We start from the raw sequence: 22,826 nt of genomic DNA, 5'->3' as shown, positions 1-22,826 counted from the left end.
TGTTGGTCGAGATATGTTTCAACATTACTTCACCCTTGGTAACCTTGTTCCTAAAGAAATGATATCGCGTATCTATGTGCTTAGATTTGCTATGATACTTAGGACCTTAAGTGTATGCTAAGGCCGAAGTAATATCATAATAGACAAGTACAGCATTTTGAGCATCAGCCGTAACTCACATTTGTCGTAGAAACCTCCTAAGCCAAACAACTTCTTGAACAGCTGATCTAAGGGCAACATATTCTAACTTCATTGTGGTAGAGTAATACAAGTTTGTTTCTTGCTACACCAAGAAACAATTCCACCTCCAAGGGCAAAAGCATAACCTAAGGTGGAATTGTGTTCATCTATATCGCTTGCGCAATTTGCATCACTATATCATCTCAACTTCATTACCCCTCTTTGTTAACATAAGGCCAAGTCTTTTGTTCCTTACAGGTACCTCATAATCCTTTTAACGATGTGCCAGTGAACTTATCCAGGATTACTTTGATAGTGACTTACCATGCCCACAACATGGCAAATGTCTGGACGCGTGCAAAGCATCGCGTACATCAGACTTCCTATTACAGAGGCATAGGGGATGTTTGCCATTTATTCTTTCTCTTTCTTTATCTTTGGACACTATTCTAAAGACAATATTGTGCCTCTTTCCATAGAAGTGTTTATGGGTTTGGAGTTCTCCATCTTAAATCGTTTAAGTACCTTCTTAAAGTAAGTTTCGTGAGACAAACTTAGAAGTTTCCTTGAGCAATCTATCATGATCTTAACTCCAAGCACATAATGTGCTTCACCCATATCCGTCATCTCAAAATGGGATGACAACCATGCTTTCGTGGTTTATCATGAAGGTTTTGTCATTTCTTGCTGTTAGGATGTCGTCAACATACAGAGAAAGTATAAGAATACTTTTCTTGGATTTCTTAAGATACACACAACGGTCTTCCTCAATGATCTCAAAACCAAATAAAGTGATTGAATTATGGAATCTAATGTTCCACTATCCAAACGCTTGCTTGAGGCCATATATAGAACATTTTAAGCGGCAAACTTTGCGTTCTTGTCCCTTGGCCTCAAAACCTAAAGGTTGATCCATGTATATCTCCTCATCTAATTCTTCATTAAGAAATGTTGTATTAACATCCATTTAGTAAAGTTCCAAATCTAGTTGAGCAACAATAGCTAAAATGAGGCGAATAGAGGCAAACTTCACCACAGGGGAGAATGCCTCTTCATAGCCTACACCTAATTGTTGAGTGTATCTTTTTGCCATCAGGCATGCCTTATATTTGTCGATTAAACCATTCGCCTTGCGTTTGATTTTTAAAACCCACTTGTTTCCAATGGTTTTCCACCCAGGCGGAAGGTCAACTAACTCCCAAACAGTATTTTTGTCCATGGAGCTCATATCTTCCTCCATTGCAGTTATCCACTTTTCTTTGGTTGCTGAAGACAACGCTTCTTTGTTCAAAATGATGTTGGGAATGTGGCCTCTCTTGCTCCTTCGAACTGTGTGACCTTCAGTTCAGTTTCAGAGGGCATGCTCTCATTATTGAGCATATTCTCTTGAGTGTCCATGGGTACATAACTCCCATTGGGTTGTGTACTCCCACTCAGATCAAGTCTTCCTACACCATTTTCAACAACCATCGGATTGGAAATTAATTCCCCACCTTCGCTTGAAGATGTTACGAGTTCTTCATCCTTCTCCAACTCATGGAGATCAAGGTTTTTTACAGTATCGCCAAGTTTTGGGAAGTCATTCTCTATTAATTCCACATCACGTGACTCGATTTCGGTTATCCCTCCATCTGGATGTTCACCAAACATCGCATAACCTTCTGAGTTTTCACTCTCGGACCTAACTTTCTAAACCAATGTGATTGATTATGAACAAATTCAGCACAAACCCAAGGACGCAAATTACCCAGTTTGGGTTTTACATCATTCCAAAGTTCGTATGAGTTTGAGGGAACCGTCTTTGAAGGCACATGATTAAGTATATGCGTCGCAGTCAATAATACATCACCCCAAAAAGATATAGGGAGATTTGCCTGCACCATCATAGACCAGACCTTTTCTAATAAAGTTCTATTTTCCTTTCAGCCACACTATTTTGTTGTGGCGTGTAAAGAATAGAAAGTTGTTTATGTATCCCCTTCCTTTCATAAAAAACCTTGAATTGGTCAGACAAATACTCATGTCCACGATCAGTGTGAAGAGCTTTTACAGTCCTCCTTTTTTGATTCTTAACCTCAACTGCGAAGCATTTGAAACAATCCAAAGCTTCATAGTGATGAGCGATCAAGTACACATAACCATATTGCCTATAATCGTCAATCAAAGTCAGAAAATAAGAGGCACCATGACGGGCCTTCACACACATCGATCCACAGATGTCATAGTGGATTAACTTTAACTGCTTTGCCAACTAAACATGGCTCACATACAAATAAATTGACATTAGTGAGTGACCCCAACAGGTCTTCTCTAACCAACCTTGTTATTTTATCTTACCCTATATGCCCTAGTCTAGAATGTCTTGTTTCAGAATTAACATGTTTAATAACAGTTACTAAAGAAGTAAAAGAACAAGAATCAATTAAATCCAAGCAAACAAAATCATCCTTTATTGAACCATATTTAATTTCAACTTCATCCAAATAGATCACAAGTCTAAACGGCTTAAGTAAAAACAATATCCTTCATATAAAAGTGCAGTAACTGAAAGTAAATTAAATTGCATCCCAGTAGCGTGCAAGACATCATGCAGAAGTAGTTAGCACCCAATGCTTAGTTGAAGTCGATAAGAACCAACTCCCAAAGCTTCTGTACAACTTCCTTCACCCATGTACACCCAGTGTGACTTTGTTAGAGAGCGTTGATAATTTTCGAATCCCTTTTATCTCGCGTCATATGTTTGGTTGCTCCAGTGTCTACAATCCAATTATCGGACATGTGATCAACATGTATATGCGAACATACATAAACAATGACAGATTTAGGGTGAAGAATTAACTTTCTATTCGGCTCAGTGCAATTACGAACGAAGTGTCCCTTCTTTTTACAGTTAAAGCACGTTAACTTGGATTCGTCTGTCTTGCCACTTTTACCTTTGTGGGCCTTGATCTTATTAGAATTAGGAGCAAGCTTTGAATCTTTTTTCTCATACTTGGTCTTGCCATTTCCTTTGAACTGGTTACCCTTTTTGGACCCACCTTGAGTCAAAAGGGCAGTACTCTGAATCGCCACTCGGCACTCATTTTCCAGTTCAACATGACGCGAGATGTCATGAAAGTTCTTAATCTAATTATTGTGCATCATGATTTGTTTAAGGGCACCCCATGAGTCTAGGAATGACCTACTCACAACTTGGACTTGTTGTTCATGGGTAAGGATACTTACAGTAGCTTTCAAATCTCGTATCATACTGGACATCTTCCTAAGATGTTCAAATACAGAGCGCTTGGATCCATCATGTAAACCTCAAACTTTAGCACTAGACTTCTCAGCCTAGTACTAATAGAAAAATTCAAATGGTCCCACATCTCCTTGGCAATCGAGTACCCTTCATACTCACCAATAAGATCATCATGCATGCTGCTACATAGTAAAGCACGCACTTCAATCTTTCTTGAACCAAGATTCATAAAACCTTACTCTAGTCGTTGTATACTGAGCCGCAGTGGTTCCATCTCTCCCAAGATCAAGCTCATCCATCAAAGCCTCCAAAGGCTCCAAAAGCTCTTGTTCATTAAGAAGATATTGGATCTTCCTATGCCAAATATCATAGTTGGTTCCAACTAGCTTTTCTCCTTTGGTCAAATCAGCAACGACATTTTTGGCAACCATTTCTTTCTACAATGGTGAAATAATTTTGACATTATTAAATACACATCTTACATTTATTTGTTTGAAAAACTTACTAGAGAACATTTCACTTTTTCTTCTAGGTTGAAATTGAAAAATCCGCTAAATCGCTCGTAATTACCATTCAATTCTAAGAGTTAAGATCATATTTTCTAATTATTTTCGAAATAAATCTTATTTAAACATGATTATGTTTTAAACTTATCCATTTTTTATGTAATATCCAATTGAGTGCACAATTAGGGTTTTTAGACAATGGGCTTAACAAATAGGCCTCGTAAGTGCAGCCAAGTCAAATCTGAAAGGGGTGACAGCGCGAAGCTTTTAAAAACCGAACCTTTTTGACACCCAAAGTGTCTTCTTAAAGATTTTTCCTAGACACCACATCAAATAAGAGGTGACCATTAGTGAACCCAATCCAATTTTTATTAATTAGGTAATCTTTTTTAAATATTCTCCTAAAGAATATTCCTTGCTAATTTAAAATACTCAATCAACATGAGCAAATTTGATCGACATTATCTCATTTTGATTTTCCTAAAATCATGGTATGTGTTGGATATTTTTAAAGGTTTTTAAAGGTTAATTAAGAACGTTTCCCTAATTTTAGTAAATTAAAAATGTCTCAAATACCAAAACTAAATATACACCTACATAGGTTAGTGAACCATAATGATTCACTCACCAGTCGTGTCCCAAAAACACAACCCACGAACTGCCCAAAGCGACGGTGCAAATTTTTTTTTATTATTAATTAATTTAGTATTGCACAAACCCACTCACCGTAAGTGGCGCGTGACACACACGCACCCCCTTCTGGCGATCCGATGTCATTCTTTTGACCTCCGTTGGATTGAACTCCCTGAGATGAATCAAACGGTGTAGCAAACATCCCCAAAAGCCTAGCATTGTACTCGTACTTGCTCTGGGTGAGAGTGGAAGAGATGAACCACTGTTCATCATCTTCCTCCAAGAAATATGGAATTTCCAGATTTTTCACTCTCGAGAGGCTTGTTTACAGAGACCATAACTTAGCAAACATGCATCCGCTTTATGCATATTTTATGTTGTTAGAAGGATCAGATTACCATCTACATTTAAGTCTTTTTGGAAAATTCCAAAAATAACTCTAACTACACGAAAAAAGGGTTGCAAGACCCTTGAAAAAAATCGTTTAACATGCTATTACAAAACTAAGGTTTCAATTATCTCTCTAACCACTTGGTTTTTCTTTACCAAATTTTAAACATAGTCTCATATGAATATAAAGAACATAAACCAAGCACTAAAACCCAGAAAAAATAAGCATGGCAAAAACGAAAATTTTAAAGACAAGCATTCATGGCATATTGATATATATCTCATGCTTTCATGGTTTCATACATGGCATATACATATATATCTCATGCTTTCATGTGAGGAGTGTGTGAGTGGCTCTAATACCACTATTGGAAGAATATGAATAAATTCGGAAGGGCGTGTGTACCTTTTATGCGGAAACTTGAATCTTAACACGTTCCTACAAACACGAACAACTGCTCTGACCCTCCATGCATGTCTAGTACCTCGCAGGTCGTCAGGTTGGCTACGGTATGTCGAGTTGCCCCTTGGTTTTCGCCTCCCAAGACCTAGGGCCGAAAGTGATAGCCCTAAAGACCTAACTAGAATATTTGAACTGTGGAAAAACTTGTGTTTCTTGTCTTCCCCAAAGCCTACTTACATAATGGTTGGGAAGAGCATAAAATGAATGAAATGCCCATGAAAATCCCAAGTATATTCTAATATGAATATCTCTTGATTTTCATCTAATTATCACATAGATAATTTGGAGGTTAATATCCTCATGTGGGTGGAATATCCTTTGATATTTATTTGTCCCATAAGATAAATCATGTTAGAGCATTATTAGAAAATGTGAAAATAACACAAGAATTCCAATGATAATAATCATAAAGAAAATCACAACATCAATTGTATAATTAATATAAACAACTAGAGATAAAGTTAGAAAAACTGACGAACTTGGAGATTGAGGCTTGCATAAATGTAATGTCCTAAAGACAGAATTTCGCCCCTACTCTTGTGCATGTAGTTAGGTAGGCGTCCATCTCTCAGGATTCAAAAATCTATAATCCAAAGTCAAAGCATTTATATCTTCATACTCTGGCGAACTTTATATATTTCGTACTCTCAAGACACGACTCAAAATTTGACACACGAAGCATGAGAGAAACAAAGTGGGGAAACCCTATTTCTCAAGAGTAAAAATTAACTCTAATTTTCTATATTAATGATGATGGTTTCATGAGTTTATATAGCACCCAAGTACTTCTTGTTAAAGGGATGTAACTTTTCATCTATAAGTATACATCATTTGACAAGGGAATGCACCTAAATAACATAACCTTTCTAAGAAATATGGTTAACATTATTTTTCATTCAATTAGTAAAATTATATATTACAATATTTTATGATATCATATATAATTTCCAACAATCCCCCACATGAATGAAAAATCAAGAAGAATTTGAGAGTACAGGAGGACAAGAGATGCATCAGGAGAGGTGTCTTTTGGACTTGAACCTACCCTAGTGAATACTTATCGAGTTTACTTGGTGACGTAGTGGATGTGGAAGATCTTGAACTGTTCACCGCAGCAGTAAACTGAGACAATAAGCAACACACATCACTAATCCTAATATATTATGGTTTATACGGTTGTGTTTATTTTGGTCCTGAACAAATCTCGGATTCATGAGAGCTTTAGAGAATTTAGCCATCTCATTCTCATAAAAGCGACCCACTTCTACTCTCACATAGGTGACTACTGATTAAGAATAGTCTGCTTTATTCCTCTTATTTATAAGATATCACTGTTATTAAGTATAAATATACACCCTAAAACTTCTGAAGACAACACACTTTTTCCTTCATAGGAATGAGGTATATAGTGTGTTAACTTCTTTGAATCATGCCCAACTAGTTTGCCTATTGAACTTAGACCATGGGATCTCCAATCAACTAAGTTAAGTTTTGGCCCAGCTGATTCATTAGTTATGTTGGCTTTAGTCTCATTTCCCTTGATGATCAACTTACTCTCTAGTCTAACCTTTAATAATTGGATCCACTACTAGGTTTTTAATGGTATGCACAATCCATCTGATGAAATTATATTTCATATGAGAGTGGTTGTTTCTCAATTTCAAGTCCTCGGAAGTGTGTGTGTGTGTGTGTGTGCGTGTGTGTGTGCGTGTGTGTGTGTCTATATATATATATATATACACCAAATGGGGTGGAACTAACTTAGGCGGTAAAACCGTCCATAGAATCAAGAGTGCGGAAGTAAAACATATATAAACAGGCTAACATTTCAATATATTGAATGATGAAAAAATGAGGCTAATTGAAGCGGAACATCCATAGATGGCAGATTATAACATGAAAAAATAAAATAAAATTGAATATATATAATATTTCCATGAAAATAATGAATTAAAATTAATGATGCAGATAGATTAAGAAAATAAGTTTTTATTAAAACTTACTGTAAGTTACAAACTGTTTTGCCTAATGGCAAATTAAGAACTTAAACAACATAGAGCTCGCAGGCATCCTTGATAGTCTGTATTACAAGTGTTTCTTTCTACTGATATTTTCTCTGTTCTTTCGAATACGCAGAGAAATCTTTTCGACTAAAGTCCCCTTGCTCTGAGAATAAGCTCTCCTTTTAACCTGCTGAGAAGAATGATTGAGGATGAGATGATTGAGCCGGGAATCCCGCTTGCATGTGATGCTAGCTGGAAAAGGCTGGCGAATGATGAAGCTTTCACTATGGAATCACGCCATGTCTTCAGAAAAGCTGGATGAACGGTAACTTATCTGCTTTTACTGTTGATAAACAGTGTCTTGTCAGGAATTTGAAATGATGACTGCTACTGCTGATGAGACTGTCTTGATCACATGGGAAATAATTACAATTAAAATTTCAAAGTTCAAAATTCAAATGGATCTTGAGCATCTGGAAGGTCTACCCACTTGGCGGGAAGCTGAGACGAAGCGTCAGAAGCATTTGAATCTAAACTTCCTTTTTTGTGAAGCATTGCTGCCTCTGCCATAAGCTGCTGGGCCAAATCCAGGAGTTGGGAAGATTTTGAGGATTTCTCTTTCTTCTTAGCACTGGAGGATTTGGAAGACTTAGATTTTCCCTTAAGAGAGGATGAAAGACTGATTTCTAAGAGCGATTGAACTTGATCTTGAGCTTTTGGGAGTTCAGGAAATTGCTGGATATCTGGCAAAGCCTGTGATGATGGTGCAGAGATTGGTGGAGTTGGAACCTGGGGAAATTCTGATTTTACTAAATCGATAATTTTCTGATGGTTGAATTTGTCCCACCATTTCACCTACCGGGTTCTGTAAATGCCGCCATTGTCTGCTTCAAAATTCCATTTCAAAATCCATGGGATTTTGTACTTGGCCATGAACAATGAAAAAAGGGAAACCCTGCTGTCGAAAAGACTGCGATCAAATTTGATCTGGAAGCTATTGATGAGGGCTTGACGAAGGTCATCTGGGATGAGAGAGACATTTGGGTCGTGAGAAGCCCACCATTTTGGAAACCACGCTGGGAAATTTAACTTGAAATTTTTGTCAAAGGTTATGAACCATGCGTGACTGAAATCAGCTGTCTGATGGAGAAAAATATTAGTCTATGCTTGGATATAATCATAATAATTGTAATGGTTGTTCGGGATGAGAACATGTTGTGTGTGCAGAGGTTTGGTATGATAAAGGGGAATTCCCCATTGTTGCTCAGAAAGGAATTTTCCGATGTGGATGGAATGGTACAATATTTTGTTTTCATGAGTGGTGCTGAAAATAGGTTTGATAGCAATGCTTTCTGTCTCAAAGAGAATGGCTTGGTAATATTTAAGGCTTTTGAAAGATTCAGTTGGAAGAAAATGATAATTTAGGGGAAGGAGAATTTTGGCAATGCGCTCTGGAGTTTGGTTTTTATCAATGTGATGAGGCATGCTAAAGAGCCTTTCAGAGTTTGGATTTTTAAGATAGGGTGATGTTTTAGCAAAGTTAAGTGTTTTTGGAATTGAAGGAGATGGAGAACGAACTGAGGAATAAGGATCATAAGGAGTAAATCTGTTTGCGATGGCTAAGGCCGATGAGGAATCGGGAATAGATTCCTGTTTAACTGGTGCTGGGGTTGGGGTAAGTGTGGCTGGAAGCCTTCGTTGATTAGTACTCATTCTTCCCCTGCAAAAATTCTCTGGTTAGAAAATCAGGGATGCAATTCTGGCTGCCTTTAATGTATTCAATGTCAAATTCAAAAATACTTAATATGGCTTGCCAGCGTGCAAAAATCTGTTTTGATGCAATGTTTTGAACATCTTTTTGTAAAACCTGTTTTGCAGATTTGCAATCAACACGAATCAAAAAATTTTGATTTAATAAATCATCTTGAAATTTGCTAATGCATAATACAATAGATAATATCTCTTTCTTAATAGTACTATAATTATGTTGAATAGGATTCCAAATTCCTGAATGGAAACGAACAATTTGTTCAGGAGCTTCGGAAGAAGTTTTCTGCTTGAGGATACCTCCATAACCAATGTCAGATGCTTCGGTTTCAACTATCTTGAATGAGTTGGGAGTTGGAATGTCAAGGCAAGGCAAAGTTTTGACAAGATTTTTTATCTGTTTAACAACGGAAGTATGAATTTGGGACCATGATGGAGGATTCTCCTTAAGACGATCAAATAAAGGTTTGCATTGTTGTCTAAGATGAGGATAAAATTCAGAGATATAATTGAGAGATCCAAGGAAACGCTGAAGTTGAGTTTTGTCAGTAATTTGATCAAGAAATTTCAGCAAACTAGATAACTCGATCTATAGGTTGGATGGTAGACCTATGGATATGATATCCTAAAAATCTAATCCTGGTCTGAAATAATTTAATTTTGGTGGCTGAAACAACTAACCCATTGGTCTTAATGATTCTAACAAACATATGCAAATGCTTCCAATGCTCATCTATTGATTTTGAAAAGATTAACACATCATCGATATAGACAATCGAAAAATGACTATATGGATTAAAAATCTCATTCATAATGTTTTGAAATTCACTTGGTGCATTTTTCAAACCGAAAGGCATTACATTCCATTCATAATGTCCAAAAGGGGTAACAAAAGCAGTTTTATATTTATCAGTTTCATGGATTTGAATTTGCCAAAATCCTGATTTCATATCAAATTTGGAAAAAATAGTTGCTTGAGAAAGTCTCTTTATTAAATCTCTTTTATTGGGGATTGGATACCGAATCCATTCCAAAACATCATTTAACGGTTTATAGTTAATAACTAATCGTGGAGTGCCTCTTTCTAATTCGGCATTCTTTTGAACATAAAATGCAGGGCATGACCATGGAGATTTACTTTTCCGGATAATTCCTTTTTCCAGAAGTTAATTAATTTCTGTTTTACAAAACTCTAAGACTTCTTGATTCATTTGAATAGGTTTGGCTTTTGTTGGTATTTTTGACTCACTGACATCCTTAACATAAGGATGTTTAACAATATGTTGTTTTTTATGCCAAAAGGCATTGGGGATATCTGAACAGATTTCCTTAGCAAGTTTATCAGAAAACTGGCTGATGGATTCTAACAAAGACTTATTTGTTAGCTGTTCTTGAATTCTCTTGTGTTTAATTTCTTCTTGTAAGAAATTAATTTGTTGAGATTTTGCCTTAATTTGGTTAAGGGTTTTGGAGACACTGTCTTTCTGGAGTTGTTTTAATTTTTTAAGATCTGTCTCCATGCAAAACTCAAAAGTGATTTTTTGACCTAATATACGAGTGGTAATTCGATTATGATGAACTTTAAAATGATAGATTAAGGCTATGAAAGGGAGTCCTAATATAACTGGATCAGAAATATTTTTGATTAAAACAAATGGAGTTTTAAAACAAATATTGTCTTGGCAAACATGGGCTTTAGGAATTTCATATTTCAATTTCATCAGGGATTGATTTGCAGCACTAAGTATTTCAGTGGATTTATGATAATACTTAGTAGGAATTAATCCTTCTTGAATACAATTCAAGTCCGCACCGGAATCGATTAACGCTATGGTTTCTAAATTAAAATCCTCGATCATTATCTTGATCTTAGAATACCATTTTCTAATTCTTATTTTGTCTAAAAGACCTAAGACAAGATTTTTTGAAGAAGCTTTGCTCGAATGAGTATCAGAGTCATGGTCTGAGGAAGAACTTACTTGTTCTTTGATAAGAGTTTGAGAGTGGACTCTACTGAGATGTGAACGAATTTCTGTGTTTTTGGACTTTAGAAACCTAATCTCCGATTTGATTTGATTGACTTCTTTTTGTAAGTCTTTAATGGTAATTTCCTTTTGAGATTTATTGAACCTTTCTAAAGTGGTGCTAGAGATCTTTTAAGGTGATGGATGGCTAGTGCCTGGTTCTTCTTTTGAAATCAATTTCTTTAATTTCTTTAAATAAAAAAATTTTAATTCTGGGTCATCGACTTTACTTATTAGTTCAACCAAAAATTCTTCTTGTTCTTCTTGCTTATTAAGCACTGATATTTTATTACAACAAGTGTCTGTACATCCTAACTTAATATTTGGCGAAGAAACTTCACTAGAACTGCTATGATCAAAAGAAGATAATTCCAAATCTCTTTCTGATTGACTAGATCGGTATTTCTAAGTTCCAAAACCTGGATAAGCTGTACTTTCTCTTCATCAGAGATTTTCAGTTGATTGATGGCTTTCTTAACTTTGCAGTTATTGGCATAATGACCAAATTTGCCACACTTGTAGCATTTTCCCTTTTTATCTTGTCGATCTTTACCAGTTTTTCGAAAAGATTTCTTTTTAGGGTTTTCATAAAATTTATTGGACTGAAAAGGTTTGGTGGACGACCTAGGCTTATACTTATGATATCTAGAATGTGGTTTAGAATACTTGCTCGTGTGTTGAGCTTTCTTCTTTTTGTGAGAAGGGGCTATAGGAGGTAAACCATATTTTTCACAGAATGTTCCGAGTTCATATTTAGCAATGGATTTGTCTTAATTGACTTGTTTAGAAATCTTCATATCAATACACATTTTTAATCCTTCCTTCTGGATAACATTAACTATGTTCCCATAAGTAAGGGTATGATAAGGTATGATACCTTCATCATTTACTAAAACATTTCGTATTTTATGAGCAAAAAGGTTTGGTAATCCATTAATAAATTTTTCTTTCCAAAATGGTTGATTACTATCTTCTCGAAGCATGACCCTGGACAAAAAAAACATCTTTATACCATCTGAAATCACTTAAGGTAGGGCACCTTAAATTACTCAGTTGGTCGTGAACTCTGGTGGTGACATTACTAGGTATTCCTATAAAGTGTTCTATGACAGTATAGAGTAAGGTATTTACTCCATCAGGTATTCCTTGTCCTATATTTTCATCAAAGATGGGGAGTCCTTCCTCATCCTTTTTAACCACATGGCGTATTTCATCTTTGGACTGAGAGGTTAAGTGTTTTTCCCACCAGGGATGAAGCATTCCCGTGAAACCGGTGACCAAGAGGTCGACAATTTGTGTTTATGTGAGACTGTTATTGGTGATATAACTATTAGCAACCATTGACATATTTTGAAGTTTGTTAAGAAGTTATTGTTCTTACAATCCATCTATATTCCATTCATAGAGTTTGTCAGCAGAGACTGAAAATTGGTTTTGGATATTTCTTTCTTCAAATTGGAGATCTGGGGTTGTTGGCCTGGGATACCAATTTTTTGTGAGAGTTGTGGGGTTGACTGGGTTAGTGCGAATACGCTTAAGTTTAAAAGTTGGTTGAAAATCAATATTTTGAAAAGCATGTTCAATCTTCTTAATAGAAGTATCAGTGTCTATTTCTTGAGAAGAATCTGAAGTAGATGCAGAAATATCATGATTTTGTAAAACATTAACAACATTTTCTTTTTTGAGCTCAGTAAGCATATGATCAATTTTTTGCATGGTAGTCATTGTTTTTAAAGCTGTGGAACTTGAAGAAGTATCAATGAAATTCACTAAGGGTTTTTCTTTTGGAAAAGATTTTGACTGAGACAATTTGTCGATTTTGGTTTCAATTTTATCCAATTGTTTTCCAATAGTATGAAGACTCTGGTTTGTAAAATTGTTCTATTCAATGACAGATTTGAAATCCGCGTCTTCTTTTGGAATTTTAAAAGGAGTAGCTGAAATCTGGGTATTGCCAGTGGAAATCAAAATAGTTTCTTTGGGAGGATGACTGGAAGAAATCAAAGTTTTGTCTTCCTTAACCCAATTTTCCTTGGTAACAACCGTAAGTTTGTTTTTGGTTTCATAATGTTTTTCAATAAAATCAAAAAAGGATATTTCAAATTGATATTGCTCAACAAAAGCTTTCCATTCCCCATAAATGGCTAGTTTTTTGTTGTCGGAATACCTTTTCCTGAAAACGTTTCTTCTGGGTATATTTTCAATAGATTCGATGTCAGCTTTGAGCTTCCTCCACCGAATTTTGTATGGTTTGTTTAAAACAAGTAATTGGTGATTAACCGATGTTGTTTCAAAATCAGAGGTTATAGGTGAGGTTTGTTCTTCCTGATTTTGAGGTTGGTAAACCGGATGTGTTACTTGTAATGAAGTGTCTACAGACTTTAACTTAATATTAATCAAATCATTGATTAATTCTTGTTGTGCAGTGGCAGAATTAGTCTCCTGCTCCTTTAATTTTTTATTTACTAAAGATTTTATCAAATCTTGATCTCGACCCAATCTATCTGTTGATGTGGATCCAGAAAAAGAATTTCTACTAGAAGCAAATGATTTATGCAAATGCACTGATTCACAAGATCTTCTTGTTGAGCGATCAAAATTAATTTTTACTGTTCCGTCAAAATATTGTTCAACATTGTCAAGATTAACAAGGCTGTTTTGTATAGCTACTGGCTTACTTTCATTGATTAGACACCAATCTGAAGGTAGAGTGATGTCTGACCACCTAATGGTTCTAGGGACTTTTATGTTTGCATTTTCTTGGGCTGTTTAGATAAAAAGTGTGTGGTCACGAGAACTTTTGGTTAATGCTTGAATATTCATATTGGTTTAGTTCAAATAGTTGTTAAACCATTAACAAGGAAAGGTCTTAATACGTCCATTCTTTTGTGTCTCCGAGATGCTAGGTTCACTGATTTCAGTGATAGCATACTTGGAATGATTGAATCCAGCCTTTATAACGGACCTATCCATTTTGATTGTTTTCCAGATCTCACTATAAGTCTTTTAGATCCACATATGCTGAAAGCACTTACACTCAACATCAAAACTTCAGGATATCAAGTCCTAGCAGGAACACAGCCTTTGACACTTATTTACAGAGTTTATTACAAAGTCACTATATATATATATATATATATATATATATATATATATATATATATGTTGGGACTTTTGTAAGTAATTTGTTAACACTAGGAAGTAGACTTCCCCCACATTTAAGATATTTAAAGAAAGATCTCTAAAGCTTTATGTACCTTAAAATTGTATATTATTACATTTAGGTAGCAAATTCTTTTATTCTTTCTTGTTAAGTAAATACCATTATATCTTAATAATATTTAAGCAACCCCACAATTCTCTCGTAATTGTGATTGCTTTAAGGTTGTTAAAGCACTTCTTTGGACCTTAGCCTCCTCTATTTATTAATTCAGTTGTCATTTTATTAAGACGAAAGTAACTCATCCATAATGAGTTCAAGCTCTATGATTTGAATATGGTATTGTGTATTGTTATCACAAATGCGTTCTTACCATGAACAACCATGATATGACAAACTCATTGGTTGTCCTTGCTTACCAAATAAGCAACATCACATCTTCTGCAAATGTACAAAAGACCTGTAGAAGACCCCCACACTCTCAGTGTCTTATTTGAAATTGGGAGTTGGCTTCATCCATGGCTAACATGGTCATTGCGCGCAAGATTCTTTATGATGCTTGTCATAATAGTAATTAACTGCCTTTTTTGCTAGTATAATTAACAGCCTGAAACTATTTCTTTTTAGCCGTAACACAAATATCTTATAGACAATATTATCATCTTCTTGTAATAACATCATTTAGATGACCGCATTAATTATATCCATTTTGTGCAAATAGAACACTAAATCAAAACACCGCTTCAAACAATATTGCAATTGCTTTAATTTGTTCATGTCTCTTCATTTTACAAACTACTATTGGTAATCGTTTGGCATGGAATTCTTGTCCAAAACACCTAAACAATTCCCAGGTTTTGATCTTGGAAAGCAACTTGCAAACCCATCAAGAATCCTAAGCGGTTTCTAAGTTCCTTCATCAACGCAAATATGTCTCGCATATTTATAGGAACTTCTCATTTATAGATCATACAGATAGTAAACTAATTTAGAAAACCACAAGTTCTTATCCACATTTTAATAGCAATGTCTCTTTTTCCAAAAGAAGGAATTGGAAACACCGATAATTAGTTATTTAAATTGAACAGCATATATGTACAATTGATCGACATGTATTTCATAGAAACATGCATGTATCCTAGAATCAGACTTGTTCTAGATTAATGCATAACTTATAACTTTATAATACTAGATTATAATGCATGATCCTCGTGGCCTGTGTATATGCATGCCAAGTCAATTAACAATTCATGGACAATTCTACACGTACCTCTTATGAAGTGTCAAATTTTCAAGGACGCCAAAAAGGCTATTGAGACACCTCCTTTGTTTGAATCAAATCATTCAAGCCAAAAGGCATGAATCAAAATCCAAAAATCCATTCTCTTTTAACTTTTATCTTCATCAATATATATATATATATATATATATATGAAGTCTCACAATTAGATATCTCCCATCAATCATTTGTACTTAAGAAGGTGGCAATTTTTCATTTACGCTACCATGGAATACAACGAAAGGTCATACTTTCATAACGATCATCACATACAATTATTTGAAGATCTCCAACTTGTTTAACGATTTTTTTTTTCTTTTTCTCTTCACTGTTTTACGTGTACTGCATATACGTCTTACAATCCATAATCTTTCGAAACATATTTTCTAACAATTGCATATAAATTTTGTCTTTAGATTGTTAGAGCATTATTAGAATATATAAAAATAACACAAGAATTCCAATGATAATAATCATAAAGAAAATCACAACATCAATTGTATAATTAATATAAACAACTAGAGATAAAATTAGAAAAACTGACAAACTTGGAGATTGAGACTTGCATAAATGCAATGTCCTAAAGACAAAATTTCGCCCCTACTCATGTGCATGTAGTTCGGTAGGCGTCCATCTCTTAGGATTCAACAATCTATAATCCGAAGTCAAAGCACTTCAATTTTCATACTCTGGCGAACTTTATATATTCTGTACTCTCAAGACACAACTCGAAATTTGACACACAAAGCATGAGAGAAACAAAGTGGGGAAACCCTATTTCTCAAGAATAAAAATTAACTCTAATTTTCTATATTAATGATGATGGTTTCATAAGTTTATATAGCACCCAAGTACTTCTTGTTAAAGAGATGCAACTTTTCATCTATAAGTATACATCATTTGACAAGGGAATGCACCCAAATAACATAACCTTTCTAAGAAATATGGTTAACACTATTTTTCATTCAATTATTAAAATTATATACTATAATATATAATTTCCAACAAATCCTACAGTAGTGAAGTTGTTTGAGAAGAGAATCCAACTCTTGGAGGGTTGAATCGACAGTGTGAACCGCTTTTGGACCCGTAACAAAGAAAGTGACACTAGTGTAGGATATACCACCACTCGAATGGCAGCTTGATAAGTGGTGTTATACCACCACTTGGTCCAGGGCAACCAAGAACTCCAACTAGAAGGTTTATCACTGATAAAGCATCTCAGATAATGCTCCAAGGTCATGTTCAGTAATTCCGATAGCCGGTCCGACTGTGGATGATAGGCAGTAGAAAAACAGAGTTTTGTACACTACGCTTTGAAGAATGTTATTCAGAATCGACTCATGAATATGGAATTCCGGTCACTGACGATGCTTTTTGGCAGGCCATGTAGGCAGAATATCTCTTTAATGAATATATATGCCACCTTTGAGGGCGTGTAAGGGTGGGTAATAGGCACAAAATGCCCATACCATGACAAACGATTGACCACCACTTGATTGAGTTTTCCATGTGATGGTGGCAAACCATCAATAAAGTCCATTATGATGTCCTACCACACATTCTCCAAAATTGGAAGTGGTTGAAGTATAAGGAAAAAGAAGGTGGGTTTGGGAGACATTGGGTTGAGACAATTATGATCTGGGTATGAGTATTCACAATTCTAATTTATTTAATAATATTTTAATAAATACAAGCGGTCCTCTACCACAGTGGTGGAGAGGAGTGTTGTTTTTGCATCACGGCCTGGATTTGAACCGCGTCGACCCTCTAATCTAACATCTAATCTAACAAATTTGTCATTTGACAAAAAAAAAATATTTTAATAAATTAATCTATGTCCTTACTAATTGTGTAATTTGGGCTTCTTTAGTTGAAATGATGGTCCACTTATGGAAATGGTGTATCTAATTTGTAAAGAATAGCTATAAATATTATCTCATTGGCTACACTTTGCACACTCTCCTTTCGATCTTCTTTTGATCTGCTTCATCTGATGACCAGAAATAAAGAGAAAAGTGCGTAAGATCGAAAGGTCAAAAGGTCAATGCAAAATGACTGCCCTTGCAGAAAGTCCGACGACGTAACATAAAACTGTCAGCATGAAGAGTTCAGGCAAATGGAGCACAGCAAGTCAGAACAGAAGGGAAAGATAGGTATCAACTATCAAGCATATGTGACCATTTGGAATAATATTTTTGCATATATTTTGAAAATCAATGTGTACAATAATACAGGCACATGTTAGAGCTTGGAATATACATCACTGAAATTATTCTAATTCTTCTGCTGGCAGAAAAGAGACCATTATTCTAGTTTCAAACTTAGTATAAACCGGAAAATGAACTTCCGTTTTTAATGTCGAATTCAATGCAACAATCGAAGTTACTCAACCAATCCATCTCTGATCAACTCTTCTAACCCTCTCCTCAGCCTTTCTGCAGCAGCTTTGCAGTCATCCTCTACCAAGCCAGCAAAGGAGATTCTCACATTCCCCGGGCACCCACATGCACTTCCAGGGATCACCACCACCCCATGCCTGTGAGCAAGCCAGTGAACAAATTTATCGTCGTCTGCATATTTGTCCGGAAGCTTTGCCCACAAGTATATAGCTCCCTCTCCGCCTTTAATGGCATTGTCCCCAAGGGGAGAGAGCGCTTCTATAACGATGTCTCTATTCTTCACTAGACTTTTCACTCGTTCAATGACCCATTCGGGTCCCATTTCCAATGAGTAGAGGGCAAGGTGCTGTGAAATTATTGAAGCACAGATAGGAATGTTGTCCTGAACTTTGAGGAGTTGGGTACCAAAGCCCTCTACTTCTGATGGGTAAGCTATCTGCATAAATTCATCAATTAAGTTGAATCAGCAATGCTAACTCATACGTCCATATATCGATTTTAATAGATTATCAAGTTTGAAGATACAATTTTGAGATCAATCAAAACTTCTATGACTCGTGTTCTAGGACAGACATGTGCAGTCGTAATGGCTATTTGATACCGTGTCTATCAAGATTCAAGATGCAAAATATACATACTACTGAAGTAAAACCTTCACAATAGTTTTCCAGATCTTTCTACTTAACAAGCATCTAAGATAAAGGGTATTTCTTACATATCCGACACGCCATCCCATCATTCCATAAGCTTTCGAGAAGGAAAAAATGTTGACTATGTGATTTCCCTCCACACATGTGTGTTTCAAATCATCATACATAAAATACCTGCAAGATCAAACGTTATAACCTACGTATGCTTCAGAAGCAAACATTTGACAATCATTCTTCAACCAAAAGCAGTTAAAACTCGGACACAACTGAAATGGAGAACAGGAAAAGAAAAATCTCACTCAAGAGTAGTCAGGTAAACACCAACAATACAACTACTACTCAAGAATTACCCACCAACACTACTGAAGCTCCAAAACATAGAAAGATCAAAAAGGCTCATCTTCAAAGACTATTCATGAGGACCGACAAATCTGTAGGTTTAGTCTCCTTTTTAAAGCTTCAAAATCTACTCTTGTATTATTTCAAAATCAAGTCAGCAAAATAATGACATCAGCATATATTATTGCAACATTGCTGATAAGAAAAAAATTGATAGACTTACTCATATGTATTATCCACAACTAGCCATGATCCAGCACGTCTGCATATATCGGAAATCCTCTACTCACAAAGAGAGGAAAGAAAGTAAGAACAGCGTATACAAGATTTTATTGTGCACACAATCAACGGCTACAAACTCTTTTAAGAGAGCGAGATAGAGAGAGACCTTAAGAAGAGAATCCGGAATATAGGTTCCACTTGGGTTACCAGGATTAACAACCGTAACAAGTTTTGGGGTTGGTTTGGTTTCCGATAATGTTTTCTCCAACCAGTCTGGAATCAACAAAGTAGTATATATGATGATCAGAAAGAATAATGGCTATCACATTGCTTTATGTTAAATTCTACAAACAAATATAGATGCATGGCCAATGATCCAAGTTCTCAGAATTATCCTGCTTACCACAACATGTCCAAGTTAGGGTGTCGGAATGCACCAATCAACTATGGAAAACATTATATGATGTGTTATAATACTTTAGCAGGCTCGAAATGTGAAATTAAACAGGGTAACTAAACATGTAGCAGTTACAGTCATAAATTGATAACTTAAGACAACAAGAATTTTGACATGATTTGACCGACGACAAACATTACAACTGAAGATAACAAGGCTTTTGACATGGTTAATTTCATATCAAGATCTAAGGAGTAGAAAATCATTCAATGGAAGTTCAAGAAAAATTTCATTCTTTTATGTCCCTCTGTAACAAGAAGTTCATGAAGCTTCTCACCTGCATCTGGGTAAAGTGTTTTTGGGTCACCAGGACCCACGAGTATATTAGTGACTCCCGTCATTTGGAAGGACATGTAGGCATTGAAGTAGTATGGTGCAAACATAACCACAGAGTCCCCGGCATCACACAATGTAAGAGCAAGGTTCACAAATGCCTGCATTGAAATCATCATATTCAAATGGCTGAGAACCTAACGATCAAAATAAGTTGCACAGACGACCATCATGTTTGATTTGTCTCAGATTCTGTGTCTGAATCAGATGATGCTGATGCAATATTTGAGATAACATGATACTCACAGGGTGTAACAATTTTCTGGTAGCAGATTGCATGCTTATCTTAATAGTGCTAATCAAGAAAACTGTTTGCATCTCCTAACAACTTTTGTATCATTTAATAGTCTAGACATCTGTTATTTTTTATAGACCTTCCATGAAACCACAAAACACAAATATAAATGCATTAATAATCACCTGATTCGCGCCTGCAGTAACCATCACTGAAGATTTGCACAACTTATTTTCACGATGCAACTACAAAACAAATGAAGAAAAAAGAATGACAAATATGTTTGCCAATTATAAAGTTGTAGTTGGATAATCATACTTTTCATAAGTATTGATCTCAGACAAAGACAACATTCCAACTTCGTCGTAGACTGAAACATTGTGCACAAGACAAGGCCAAATTTTTTTTCCTTGCAATGAGAAAATTCATTAAAAGGGTACCAAGGGGGCATAACCTGTACACAATTAGTAATCTAAAGTAGCTTCTTCAAACTCACACCCTCTTTCATGAATTCTAACCAATAGTAATCTAAGGGCACCCCGTATCTTGTTCCTAAAACTGACCTTTTCAATCGTATAAAGCTTCAGTTTACAAAAGGGTAGGCAGTAAAACAATTAAATATACATGACTAGCCAGTAGCCATGCATTATCTGAATATAACATTGAACACAACCCAAGCATCTGAATGCATCAAGAGATTAAAACGGATCATAATTAGAAGAAACATCGAACTAGTTCTAATGATACCTTTTGTACTAATGCCTCCCTGAGTTCAGGTAAACCTTCATCAGCACCATAACGACTAATTGAAGGCTCCCAAACAAGTTCTTTCACCTTATCCAATGCCTCTTTGGGTGGTTGCCAGTGAACTACTCCCTGCAGCGCATTCCAACCAAAGAACATTAAAGGCTATTTCCAAATGTAACTAAGTCATAGAGACAGCATAAAATATCCGAATGCCAAAGCAGTGACGAGAAAATTTGCATCTGATGAAAAAAATTCATATAATGCATAATGCAACCCTCTGTTGAGAAAACTATTAAATTAAATAGCCCAAACTGTCTAGCAGTTTGAGCAAAATATAGATAAAAAAGGTCTGAACTTTGGTGAACTTAACTTGGACATATAACAATATAAAGTATGTTGTTTCACTAAAATGGCCTAAAGTTCAGCAAGTGGAAAAAAACAAGGGTCTAACAATTAGGACGGACTCCGCTCCCGTTGGTCATGATTTCAGAGATTTGTTATTTGGGAATTGGGACGGACTCGCTCACCTTGCTCCCTAGCAGTTTCCCTTGTTAATAGTTTTCAACTTGAAGGTTGCAAAAATTTGCACTTCTCTCTCACTTGTGTGTCACCCAGAAGATAAGGCACGCACAAAAACAGCTTCTTGAGTGCATGGTTTCCAAGTGAAAAGCTATTCTAATATGAATAATCAAATGCTTCTTTTGCAATACAATCGTTTCCAGCAAAAGAAACCAGCACCAAACACGCAACTCACACTCGAAGAACAAATCATACGGTTCTCATTGTCCAATAGGTTAATGTTTACAATTACCTCAGCCCAAAACCAAATGACAGTTTGGCATTGGAACACCCAAGTTGAAAAAACAACCATTCTCAGTGGCTCCATGGTTGTAGTAAAACAAAAAATATCAATCAAAATTAGATTTCAAGTCATTGGAATCAGAGAAGCATACCTGAGCCAATGACACAGCATTTTTGGCTCCTCGGACCAACTGCTGTATCTGCAAAAGGAAACACAATCCCACCATAAACATTGAAACAACCAAAATGATATAACATATTCGAGCAATACTCTAAACTAAATTAATCTAAACTACAAGGGGCGGAATTCAAAGCTACAAAATTCAATGAGTTAAAGAAAACCCCAGTTGGGGTTTTGGCCTAAACACCTTAACCATGATCGGCATATCAGTCTCCACGGCCCTCCTTGCAAGTAGTCCATAGGAACCCATCTCACCAACCAAACCAAACGCCCAAAAAAATGATCTCCAATACAAAATTCTGAAACTTTCCCAGAAATCCAGTCCAAGAGAAAGAACAAGAAACCCCAAAAAGGTTTTGTCCTTTAGCTTCAAGGATAGAATGCCCCCGCCTAACCAATAAGCTTTCAGCCCCACACAACGTTTGACAATTCACCAAAACATTAACAAAGTAGGTAGTAACGTTTATCAGCTAACACCCCCACAACGTTTGACGCTCCACATAAAGATTAGCAAAGTAGGTAGCAACGTTTATCAGCACTTTTCGTTTAATTTATTTTTAGAAATTTTTTTTTCAACCCAGCTTTCTTTATCTCACACTCAGCTATAAAAAATATTGGGGAAACTTAATACGAGTCCAATTTTATGAGCCATTATTAGTTATAGTCCAATTTTGTTTTAAATTTTGGGTTAGGTCCAGTGATTTATTATCCACTTAAGCTTATTTGTATTTTCTTGCCAAATTTACCCTCAAATTGACTAATTAAGTAATTATTGTTTTTTTAATTTGTGATCAATGTTATCCTTAATTATAA

General features: G+C 35.6%; 1 protein-coding gene across 1 annotated transcript; it reads right to left on the bottom strand.

The window, feature by feature from the left end:
* Nucleotides 1-17,823: 17,823 nt before the first annotated feature.
* LOC103931295 (aromatic aminotransferase ISS1) lies at nt 17,824-22,488 on the bottom strand. The gene is made up of 9 exons (XM_009340738.3): nt 22,201-22,488; nt 21,985-22,032; nt 21,032-21,160; nt 20,470-20,529; nt 19,994-20,150; nt 19,426-19,532; nt 19,261-19,319; nt 18,764-18,872; nt 17,824-18,484 (listed from the first exon to the last, which is right to left on the bottom strand). The coding sequence occupies exons 1-9, from the start codon at nt 22,261-22,263 to the stop codon at nt 18,032-18,034; spliced, it is 1,185 nt and encodes a 394-aa protein (XP_009339013.2). The 5' UTR covers nt 22,264-22,488; the 3' UTR covers nt 17,824-18,031.
* Between the last annotated feature and the right edge of the window lie 338 nt (nt 22,489-22,826).

Source organism: the organism of the source record quoted next, unplaced genomic scaffold (assembly GCF_019419815.1).
Source record: "Pyrus x bretschneideri cultivar Hongxiangsu unplaced genomic scaffold, Pyrus_bretschneideri_v1 Contig20, whole genome shotgun sequence".
Taxonomy (NCBI): domain Eukaryota; kingdom Viridiplantae; phylum Streptophyta; class Magnoliopsida; order Rosales; family Rosaceae; genus Pyrus; species Pyrus x bretschneideri.
This window is presented reverse-complemented; position numbering and strand designations above follow the sequence as displayed.